At 44.1% G+C, this 12,064-nt stretch overlaps 2 protein-coding genes across 2 annotated transcripts; both read right to left on the bottom strand.

Moving 5' to 3' along the window:
* Nucleotides 1-9,080: 9,080 nt before the first annotated feature.
* LOC6546961 lies at nt 9,081-9,747 on the bottom strand. The gene is made up of 2 exons (XM_001974567.3): nt 9,534-9,747; nt 9,081-9,447 (listed from the first exon to the last, which is right to left on the bottom strand). Exons 1-2 carry the CDS (start codon nt 9,606-9,608, stop codon nt 9,139-9,141), a joined length of 384 nt encoding a protein of 127 aa, XP_001974603.1. The 5' UTR covers nt 9,609-9,747; the 3' UTR covers nt 9,081-9,138.
* Nucleotides 9,748-10,067: 320 nt separating this feature from the next.
* On the bottom strand, nt 10,068-10,992 carry LOC6546962 (protein TsetseEP). The gene is made up of 3 exons (XM_001974568.3): nt 10,890-10,992; nt 10,514-10,834; nt 10,068-10,453 (listed from the first exon to the last, which is right to left on the bottom strand). Exons 1-3 carry the CDS (start codon nt 10,938-10,940, stop codon nt 10,190-10,192), a joined length of 636 nt encoding a protein of 211 aa, XP_001974604.1. The 5' UTR covers nt 10,941-10,992; the 3' UTR covers nt 10,068-10,189.
* Nucleotides 10,993-12,064: the final 1,072 nt, after the last annotated feature.

Below are 12,064 nucleotides of genomic sequence, written 5' to 3'. Positions count from 1 at the left end.
CTCAACTAGTCGATCATAATTTGTAAAGTTGTAGTTGCATACTGGTAAACGTTTAATAGTGTAGCATTTATAGGTAGGCAATATGTTTTGCTCAGTGTCTCCAAGGCCATTCGCCTTTTCAGTGTCCCACCGCCAGCTGGTGAATTTTCCAGCATGGCAATCAGCAATGCAAATGCGCCTGCAATAGATCCCCGCAATTAAAGTAACACCCCACGTACGAGCTGGTGCAAAAGCTAATAAATGCTCATACGCCCTGTGGACCGGACCGGCGTTGGCCTGAAGTGGCAAGTTTTTGCCTCGGAGCGGAGGCCCATTGTCGTGGGCCGTGTTGCATCCACATAAATAACTGCGACTTGGCCTGGGCGTGTGTAGACAGCAGATAATGGTCAAGCTGGCAGCACAGAGCGGCAGAAATATTGTTTCCGGTTTTTGTTTTCATAAATTACACCGCATAAATTGCGCATTCAATCGTGTGTGTAAAAAGGCCAAGAATAAGAGGGTCTTTGGCTTTACGATGTTTTTATTTACTTGGGCCAGCGTCGTTTGGGCCATGTTTGCTTTCATGTTTAACCCGCATCTACAATTCAATTGATTTTCAGTTTCTCCCTCACTTGCTTTTAGCCAGCCCGCCAACAGACCAGCGGCAGTCATTTGTAGAGTGCTCCGGCCGAGGTGTTTGGCCAATAAATTGCGCCAAGTGTGTGCGCGCCGCCTCTTTGCCTTTTGTTATTGTTGCTAAATATGCGGCAGGTGGCAAAGTTTAATAATGAAACACATAAATTGCCAAAGGTTAGCACCTCGCCGAGAGCCACTAGCCCTCTCGATTCAACTGGAAGTTTTTATCCGTTGCCCGCCAGTCGGTAAATAACTCCAGGTGCTGGCTTGTGTGTATGTCTGGCTTGGCTATTCCACTTGATGTTGGCCCAAGTAAATTAGCAGCTAGTTTATTGTGGAGCGCTTGACCCTTTCCCAAAAGTTGAGAAAGTTCCGGCAGTCCAATTAAAATACTTTGTCCCACTGTTGACTCATTCGAGTGGTCAAATGTGTGCGATTCAGTGGGCGCTGGGTCAATGGCAATGGCAAATGCCCAAGTAATCTGCATTTCTCGACAACATCCTCCATGCATTTATTCATTAATGTCGTGGTGCAAACGAACAAAGAAAGTCCAACGAATTATAAACACATTCTTGGCCTCAAATCCAGTCTAGACGGTATAAATCAAGATGCCCCAGAGGGACAGTTCGAAATGAATACATTACACGACACCAAGATGGATTTACGCACAATCAATCAAACACTCACATACACTTGGTCATAAGAGCTCTAATGTCCGGGTGAGCTATTCAAATATTCATGCTCCATGGGGTAGTTCTTTCATAAAATCCACCCAGCCTCTATCCCTAATAAGCCCGTAAGTCGAGCGATTGCCATTCAAGTGCCATTGAGTAGCAATTATGGTGCCCTTCAATGTGCACATCCGTAATATCGAGAGTGCCATTACAGTTTCCGATGCAGCGTTCAGTTTTGATGGTTTCACACTCAATGCGAGTTCCACTGCCATCCGTTTATGCATGTCCTGCCGTTGTGGTTGGCAGCTGCAAGGATAATACTTCCGCTCGATGTACAAGTATTTGCATATCCATGGCGTGGGTATGTGCATTATTTGTTAATCAGCTTGTTTGCTTTAATGCTCTCGATGCTTTCACATTTGCTTAGGTGCACCAAGTCATTGTTTGCTGTTTGCACAACTTATCTGCGGTTTTATGGAGTCCATTAAATCCCAAACGACGACCAGCAGTTGCACCTGCTGCGGATGCCACTTAAGCCAAGGCAAATGGACGCATCAAGGTGGGGCAAATGATTTCTGTTTAAGTCCAATTATAGTGCGATATTAAATTCTAGTCCACATACGTAATTTAAAGCAGCGTAAATGCCAGGTTTTTATAACACAAGGCAAATACGAAACGCAACGCATAACCGCTAACAAGATAGTTATTATATTAATTACACACATTATAATATAATGAATCCTTTGCCATAGATACACATATTTATGTAATGTGTACATTTTCTGATCCGAACCAATTAGCATAGCTTGGCGTCCTTTTCTCCTACATTTTACCTACTTATATAAACTAGGCAGATGTTTATGATCCTTTATTTATCACACTCAAAGGGAAACTTATGGCCGTAGAAATAGGCTTATTTGGCAGTACATTTTGTGGTCGAGTGAGCCTTGTCCCTTGACATTTATTGCTTTATCACTTGGAAATTCTGGCTCGCACTAATGTGCGGCCATGTTATCATTGGTTCTGGCCATATTTTTGGGCTGTTGGCCCGGGCTATGGCAGCGTTAATAGAATAACAAATGTCAATTGTTGTTGATCGCGGTAATTTGTTTTGATTTCTCTGCGCCAGCCAAAGTTTCACGGAATCGAACTGCCAATGTCCCGCAAACACTCGTTATAATAATGGCTATATTTGCTTAAAGTAACTAACAAAAGACCGTAAGCATGTGTGCTCCCTCGACTTAGCCGCAAATCCGCTTGTTGTCATGCCATTTGCCGTTTTATCGACATCCGTAATGAAACAAACATAATAAATGGCACTGGGCTGTGTATGTACTTCGAGTCCGTCGTGGAATTCGAGCGTACTTCTGCTCCTAAGTAAAACGCCATGGCATCAACGAATTAACGAGATTTATCCAAAATTTGCGAGGCCAGGCGATGAGGCAGATGCCGAAGTCGATGCCTCCTAGTCGATGATGAAATCGGATGCCACATGCTCCGGGCGGCTGGTAAGTTTAGTAATTACATGTCAGGTGCCTGCCAGCTGGAAACCCACTCTCGAAATTAATTTCCTTGGCCCACTAAAATCTAAACGATAATGCGAACAATTCGATAAGCTTGGTTGGGCGTCGCTTGGGCGTGGCAAATCCGATTTTAAGCCGGGAATCCCCTTTCAAGTGCGATGCCATGATTAAACCCACACCCCTTATCCTTCCCGCGGTCGCTTTCAGTGTGTGTATTTAACCCGAGTGTAACGGAATTAAGCACACCCACTTGCATGGCGCCGAACCAGGCGAATGGTCGACCACCCACTTCTAGCCACCTCATTTAAGCCCCTGAAGCAACAGGAAAAGCAGCTCCACAAAGAGAAAATATGCTGCGACTTTGGCGCAACTCAGTCAATTGTTCGACCTGTACTCGTAGAACGTTTAATCAGCTTACATATGCTGATAACTTCAATCAATAAGAAGTGCTGGGTAAGTTTCCCATAGAGCAAACTGCACCAGCACTGTTTTGTATTTCGACAACCCAATTTCCTGCAGTGCACAAGTTCCGGTCGTATTTCCTTGGCAGTCGGAACCGTCGAAAGCTGCAGACAGACCGCCGAGGGTGCTCAATGAAAATGGCCTTGGTTTGGATTCGCACACGCACACGCACACCCACGCACTCACTCACACACACACACTCACACACACACACGCACGCACACGCACACGCAAACCGAATGGCTCTTCGATTTGGCCAACTGACCGCGTTTAACTGGCTAAATAGCGTGGCAGCAGGTGAAAAGTGGGTGGCTGGATGTTTCGGCAAATTAAATGCCTCAGCAACAAGACCATCACTGTGTAGCATATGACAACGCACAGTGGTTCAAAGGTCAGCGATGCGCTGGGACAACGTTACGTATACGCGATGTGCTATGTGCTGTGTGCTGTGTGAGTGGCCGAGGGCAATTGCACTACCGTCCGTCCATCCGACTGCTGGTACATGTTGAAATGTGTTAAATTTATGGTTTGATCTGGCACTCCGGCATTGCCAATATGCCATTGCCAAGCCGCCAGCTAGCCCCAATATTTATGGCCCAGACGTGAGCACATGTGCCAAATCTCTGGCACCAGCTGAATGATGAGACCGTATCGGAATTATGACTTAGTGGGAGCCCTTAGAGGAATTCCTGAGACGCTGAGCTCATTCACCTTTGTGAAAGTCATGCGAGTGCAGCTGCAACTGCATCGGCAATTACTGCAGCTCACGTAAAAATCACGTAAGTTTAAATTCACTTTAGCATCATTAAGACAAAGTGCGCACATTGCTGCGGCTCTTTTTGCTGCGAATGTCTGAGGTGGATGCCGGGGAAAACAGTCTAATGAAAATTTAAGTGGCGCATGCTTGATTTAGCAAATGAGCCGAGTATGCCAGCCAACCCACCAGCCAACCAGCCAGCCAGCCGACCTCATTGGCTTTGTGTATCCGGACTCGAGACTCCGTACTGAGGACTCCGTATTCTAGCTGCTCGAGTGAAGAGAGGGCCGGAGTCGAAAATAACGTAATTTTCGAATTAATTAAATGACGCTTATGGAACTCGAAATTTGCTGGCTCTGCAGTTGCGTCGTGTGTATCGTGTGTTTATTGCCAAATCGAGTGGACGGGGCTAAAAGGTTCTCCCGCTGACGATCCATAAATCTGACTTTAAGCACGCCTAATCTCTGGTCAAAGTCTTTGGACCCACCGTGGAGCGCCGTTTGAATGCAAAGGATGTCTGTTGGTGGTCAGCGCTGTGGTTCGTGGTTTCCAGACCAGTCGCCGGAAGCTCGGACTGTCTCATCTCAAGGCTGGTCATAACCTTTGACCCATTAAGATAAGCGAGGGCCGTAAACGTGGCCAACAAACAAAGCGGCGAAAATGAATTATTTGACTAGCCAGTTGGCTTGTGCCCCCCAAAAGCGATAAGCCGCTTAGGTATGGGCCACACCCCAACAAAAGGGGGCTAAGAATTTCTCATTTAACTACCAAATTAAGTTCAATAATTCATAAATCTTGGGCAAATTATCTGCCAAGCGGCCACGTAAACAATAAATGCTCTATTAAAGAGCCTAATCTATACAACCAACTTAATTGTTTCTTTATTGGCAATATTTCCACTTGTAACCTTAGCTGAATTTCTTTCTGTGCACGCTCTCTCATTAGACCAAGCCATCATTCTCTTTCGCCCCCACCCATATATCTCAGCCGAAACCGAATCCGAATCGAAATCGAACCCCAAATCGAAATGCAAATCATTATTTTAGCAGCTGGAACAGAAGCAGCAGGAGGTGGAAATCTGGCACAATCGTGGAGATGGTGGGGATGGTGGGGATGGTGGACAGCAACTGCAGGCGAACGTGGCATGGGCAAGTCCACGTCTCATTGCGGCACATTTCGCATAAGTATCGCACTCAGGGAACTTATTGATGCGCATAAATCAGTGGAACGCGCCCCAGGGAAGAGCCGGAAAAATGTCGGAGAGCGGAAAAGCGGAGAGGGAGAGTGGGAAAAGCGAATAAAGTGGGAAATCAGGAGGCGGACAGTGCAACTCTCTATGCATGCGAAATCACTGCAGTAGAAAATTAGAAAATTTTCGGCTCTGCCCCAGACAGAAAAGCCAGTCAAGATTCGGTTACATCGGCACTTATCTGGTTTTTATTTCTGCACCGAAAAAAAAGGCAGCCCATTTCTATGTGACTTATATCTAGAAATATTTATCTGAAATTTTTCTTCCTTGCATATTTCACTGTCTGAGCTTTAACTTTTGAATGAGGTAATACTAATTAACTTGTAGATATTTGTAAACGAAGTCTATGTGTTGGAATATTTTGACACCACTTTCAAATGCAAATATAAAGTTTTATTTTACTTAAAACAAGAATTGTAACGTATAGAAAAGCTCTCAGTGTTCATCATCCATCCCTTTCCGTCCACCCTATCCATCCCATTCACACGTAAGTGCAAATCGCATAGCAAGTGCAACATCTGTGGCATGCAGAAATGAAGTCATACAGAATCGCAGCAACCAAAAACGTGACAACGCCGCCAAAACGACAGCAACAGCTGAAGAACTTGAGCGACATCTCGTAACCGGCAAGCTGGGTTTTCCCCGAGCCTTCCACCCGCCGTTTTCCACCCTCGCCCCCCCTGGAAAATGCCCTTTCCCTTGGCACTGCCAGTGCAAATTGCAATTAACGTTGGACGCCCTAATTAGCTCAAACCATCTCGGAACGAGCTCGTTGACTAAGCTTTGAGTGCATAATTAGGCAAAGACCCGTCCCGAAATGGGGAAGGTGTACTGCGAGAATGCTCCGCTGAAATATTTTTAAACATCACCTACTTAGCAGCCAATTAGCTGGGGGTGGGCAAAGAAGCCACCCGAGGTATTTGAGGCGCCTTATCAATTACCTGTATCATCAATCAAAGGCACTTTGCAGGTGTAAAGCACCCGAAATAGCTCCAGCTTTGGGGGGCTCTCGATGGCTGTGTGCTTGTGTTGTTGCCAAAGATAATTTATAAAAATGGAAAAAAAGAGTGGCAAGCCAAATGACAAATGAAATATGGTGGGCAGATGAAAACGAAAGCAGCCACATAAATATTATGAAAATTAAAACGCGTTTAACAAAGTCGACAACCCATTACGCTATAGTATTCAATGCTCTTGTCTTGGATTAAAATGTAGCAGGCTTAACATAATACTAAATGGGCAATATTTTCTTAAAGCTCGTTAAATGCCATTTGCAAACAGCCAAATTAATATTATCTTTTAATATCAATAAACAGTTGAGCGGAGGAAAATAAAAACCACTTATCTCACTCACCATGTTCAACAAATCGACGTCACTGTGCTGCAATTTCAACTGCCCACACTTTCGAGTTTAATTAACATTTTCCGTATTTGCAAAAAAATGCACAGGATGGCATATGAATATCTCACAAATTAAATGTGACGAAAGCATTTAAAAACATGCATACATTAACGAGTCGAGGGCGTTTGAATGGCAAAACCAATTTGGCCCCGGATGCCACATGAAATAATCAGTACGTAAATATTTCTTGCTGCAGCATTGCAATCGAGATGCAACCATAGATGGAGGCTCTTTGTGATATTTGCATTGCGATTGCATATTTTGCTCCCTCCACTCCATTTGAGAATAACTTTTAACTTGATTAAAAAATGGCACGGAGCGAGCGGAAACGGAAGTAGCACCAGCAGCAGAAGCAGAAGAAGCAGCAGCATTGCAAGTGCAAAGTGAAATCTTATGCAATTAACTTAAAGCCAACTTGACTTGGCCAAAGGACCAGCAAGGCCAAGTTGGAGGCGGGCCAGAGATGGAGACGGAGGCAGGAAAGGATTGGATACTGGCGTTATCCAGTGGGGGACCAAAGAGGTCAGCGTCGCTTCAAAAACTAATTGACATCGTTGCTCTGGCAGCCGCTGACAGCTGGCGCTGAGAGTTCTACATCGGATCCTGGTCCTCATCCTGCTGCTTCCGCCCATCTGCTGCTGCTCCTTCTCGAAGGCTCGCAAATATTTTCACAGCTTTCGGCTCGCTTTTTAGCCACACCGGGAAAAAAGCCAGAGCTTAATTAGCACTTATCATAACTTGACTTTTCAGTTTTTGGTGCAGCACCAGCTGAAGATGGTGCTTTAATTGTAATATAGATTAGCGAAATGTTAATCAACAAATAGTAAATAAACATTATGCACTACGCAATATTTAAACTTAGCCCAGGTCATGCTAATTGGCATCTTATCAGAATAAAATAATTGATATGACATTTACTAGGTAAACAACTCTTTCTCATTTATAGCCTTATCGCAGTGTGTTACCAAGTAAGGCATGTTAAACTAAATTCCACTGATAGCTCCGTGAAGATATGGTGCAGATAGCAAAGCGGGCAGCAGTTATTTCTCGCTGTGCACGCCTATGCCCCAACTCTTTTCCCTTGGCAGTTTTAATTTAATTTTACACCGAATTCTGCACCCTGTCGTGACCAACGTCGTTGGTTGCAGGCGCCAATTTTCGCGCGTCCTTTTGCGGCTGCACTGCAGGATCAGAAAGGAACTCGCCGCGCCACTGACGTCGGCAACTATTGTCAGGGCCATTAAAAAAGTTTAGTCCGATTCGAGCTGGCACGCTTAATGGCCCAGATTTTAATCAGAAAATGAGTTAAAAGCCAGCTGGCGGCACCGTCACCGCTTGACGATATCCTTCTGCCGCTGATTATTGTGCTGCCTTTTGCCACAATTACTTGCACACGTCGCCGAAGGCCGGGAGCCGAAAGTCGCAGAAAAAGGTGCCACAGTGCCTGCCAAAAGTGATGCCACACCGCGCATTGCCGGAAAGTTGGGCGCATTATAAAAGTTTTATCTGCTGCAGCGACAGCGGCAAAAGTGACAGGAAAACAAAAAATGCATTAACCACAGACGAGACTTTCGCGAACATTCATCATTATTTTTGCTTTTCTGGAGGTGCAATTCCAGTGATTCAGGAGATAAGCAAAAGTTTTCGTTGGTAACTCTCGAAAATCGTGGATAACATTTCATGATACGTACAATCAATTTGTATGTAAGAGTAAAGTCTAGAATGCAAAATAAAACTGCTTCAGATCGAACTATAGTTTTTAAGTATTTCTAGTGTTATTATCTTACATCGATTGAATTTATTGAATATGTAGAGTCTCTTAGTTTCAAGTGTAAGACAACTTATTTTTACTCTTCAAAGCGATTATCTCTGATCGTGTTCAAATCAGAAATGCTCATTGTCAGAACATTTACGCCAAATCTACAGAACAATCAGTGAACAATCGCACACAATACCAAAACGAAACGTTGCTAGATTAGCAGCAACCTCACATGACTTCAAATGTAAATAAGTCGGACTATAAAAAAACAATAAATGAGTCATTGAATTCCGAGATCTAGCGATGCTAGACAAGCGCCAGACTAAGCATCCAAACTCAAGTTCGCTTTTATTGTTTGATTACACCGAAAACATTTGTTGTAACTCATGAATATTATGGAATTTAAATGGGAATATTTTTAGACTTTGGAGAAATCATTTTTTGGGAATTTTTGCTGCTTTAAGAACTCAGCTTGAATACAACAACTTTCTTGATATAAGTAAAAGAAATCCATTTATTTTGGATTATCCATTGTGGTGATAGATCATTAAATCGCTGTGCATCCCAACTCATTTCACTGACAAATATTAGCTTTTTAAATATTTTTCAATTGCCCATACATTTCCTATATAAACTGAATATTTTTGAAATATGAAAAATTCAAAGTTTTATTAAAATACTTCCTTTAGGCAAGAAGTTAGCCATAAGTGTACTGCTGCTGCAGCTGATTGCCCCCCATTTGGCCAAAAGGCTGCCAGGTGATGGGTTTCAGGGGCTCCATCGGCTCAAAGGTGAACAGAGGCGGGAAGGTGTTGAACTGACCGCAGGATGAGCCGCTGCACTGCGTCTGCGACTGGTAGCCATTGCCCGACTGACTCTGGCTCTGGCTCTGGGTGCCGTCCTCGGAGGTCTGGGTCTGGCAGCCGGGACCGGTTTGAGTCTGGCTCTGGAAGCCATCGTCAGAGATCTGGATGCCATTGCCATTATTGCATTCCACGGGTGCCGCCTGTAGGAGAAGGCGGATAGAGGGTTACGGTTACTCGATTGTCACCAACTCGGTCTCATTTTCATTTCCATTTTCATTTTCATTACATTCAGGCCGGATAGCACGCACAGTCCGGCGAGAACAACAGCAAATGCGACGACTGCCACGCGTTGGCCTTCCATGTTGAATGCTGAATGCTGAATGCTGAATGGGTAATGTTTAATGGTCCGAGAACAAAATTCGACTGAGCACAACCCCGTGTGTGTGGGCACACTTTAAAGCGCCAACAGCCGCAAACCGCAGAGATAATTGAATGTATCGCCGATAAGGCCCACTCCGATTGAATATTTATGCCCGCTCGCCAATCGAAAGGTGTAAGTTCGGCCGGCCAGACTGTTCGGCGATTATCTGTTTCTATTCTCCGAGAAAAAACTTTCCGTCGATGCTGCTGGGCTGCTGGGCAGACTGATGAGTGTCTGCCCTAGAATCTCTAACCAAGAGACTTGATAGCCGAATATTACACGAAAGCATGTTTCTAAGAGCATCTGTATACTGCGCAGAAAAAATTATGCAAGCTACAAATTCCAGCGACTTTCTATTTTGCAGTATAATTGTATTATTTGTTTTGGCTCTTATTAAAGTAACAATAAACAACATTTACTGAACCATAAAATACACTTTTGGGTTACACATTTCGTTTCTTGGTGAAAAGCACACATGTAATATCACCAAAGATTTAGACACGTTAAAGTTTCAGATTTCTTTAAAGGCCAAAGAAGAACCCGTCTGTGGTAGAGGTAGTCGGCGGCTCAGATGGCGATGTGGCAGTAGTGGTGGGCACTCCGTACTTCAGGCAGCTGTCCAGCAGATCGTAGGTGGCAGCAGTATCACGGACGTAGTTGTTTTGCGTGGTATTGGTGCACTGGTACTCCGTGCTCTGGATGGCTTGGATGCCCGAGCTCAAGGAGCTGGCCGCACTGGCAGCATTGCTGGCCAGGTTGTAGATCACGGAGACATCATTATCAGCCTACAGGACAATTCGAAATCAGTACTCAATACTTTTCCATCTCAAAGTAGCTTTTCTTACCGCGTTGGCGTAGCAGTTGAAGAAGGTGGTAGTGTCATTGTTACTGTCGCAGGCGGTAAAGGCACTGCACAGGCTGGTGACCTCCGACTGATAGGTCTTCTGCTGCTCTTCCGCCTGGGCGGTCAGATTGGCGGTCTGGGCATTGGCGGTGTTGATGCAGTCCTGATAGGAGGACGAGAAAGTGGCCGCCAGTTGGTTCAGCAGGGGCATGTAAGTGTTAAAGCACTGCGTGGTCATGTCCTCCGAAACGAATGTATCCAGACTGCGAGCTTGCACCAGATACTGATCCAAAGCACTCTGGACCTGCGTATTGGGCTTGGCCTGGAAACGGAAGTGGTTACTATCGAAAAACAGGCGGATGTGACGTATTGTTTACGTTGGCTGCCGCAACGGTGGCGATGATAAGCACGGCGCACAGAATATTCATGTTGACGGTTCTTCCTTTACTGGGCCTACTGCAGACAGGGTCTAAATGTTTTATACACGCGGCTGGTCGGTAAAATGATGGATCCGTTTGAGAAACTTGAAATTCGTGTGATTATTTTGTTGCTAGTGAATGCCGATCAATTAGGTGGCATTAGGGCGTATGACCAGACGGCTCCAATCGATGAGTCAGGATATAAGGCAGTCAACGAGCACCTATTGTTTCAACTTATCAAGGGTAGTTCAACGGCTTAAGAGTTTACAATCCATGGAATCGATAGCTGTAACTATTCGGTAACGAAGCACAATATCTTGGCAAAACTTTTGGTATCAATGTGGCATATTCAAATGTGGAATTACGATACAAACTTTCCATATCCTTGCAGAGGGTATTTTGATTTCAGTGAGAAATTTGCAATGCACTGAAGGAAACATTTGCAGCCATATACATATATAAATTCTTGATCATTAATATCGATTTAATGGAAAATAATTCCCAGCTGCGTTGCTTTCGATCATTACGTCTTTTAATTCGATATGAAACAGTTTTTCATATTGTTGTCATGTCGGAAAATAATTGAAAATAATAGAAAAGATTTATAGCTTCGTTGCTTTCGATCATTATTTTTTTAATATATAATTACTGCAAGGGCTTATAACTTTCGGCTTTCCGAAGCAAGCTTCCTTTCTGGTTTTAAATAACATATACTTTTTGACCGAAAAGTATGCAACATTTGTGTCCTTCAACTTTTTTTTATACCCGTTACTCGTAGAGTAAAAGGGTATACTAGATTCGCTGAAAAGTATGTTACAGGCAGAAGGAAACGTTTCCGACCATATTAAGTATATATATTCTTGATCGGGATCAACAGCCGAGTCATGATGTAGAAATCCAAAAAAAATCAATAATTGCCTAAGGCTGAAGTTCTATACTCCATAACTCAACTTATCGTAATCGGATTTTGATGTTTCTGACGCTAAATGTTTCTGGCGCAACTAGAAGTTATTTATGAATATTTGAACGCTTAGGAAAATAATACGGGTAGGGAGATCACAGAGGATTTACCAAGGAAGCCCGGATGCTCAGTTTAAACAGGCATAGGATGAGTAGGATGAGTAGGACTTTTG

This window comes from Drosophila erecta, unplaced genomic scaffold (assembly GCF_003286155.1).
Source record: "Drosophila erecta strain 14021-0224.00,06,07 unplaced genomic scaffold, DereRS2 tig00000092-arrow-pilon, whole genome shotgun sequence".
Lineage (NCBI taxonomy): Eukaryota > Metazoa > Arthropoda > Insecta > Diptera > Drosophilidae > Drosophila > Drosophila erecta.
The sequence above is the reverse complement of the archived record's forward strand: the minus strand, read 5'-3'. Positions and strand labels throughout refer to the sequence as shown.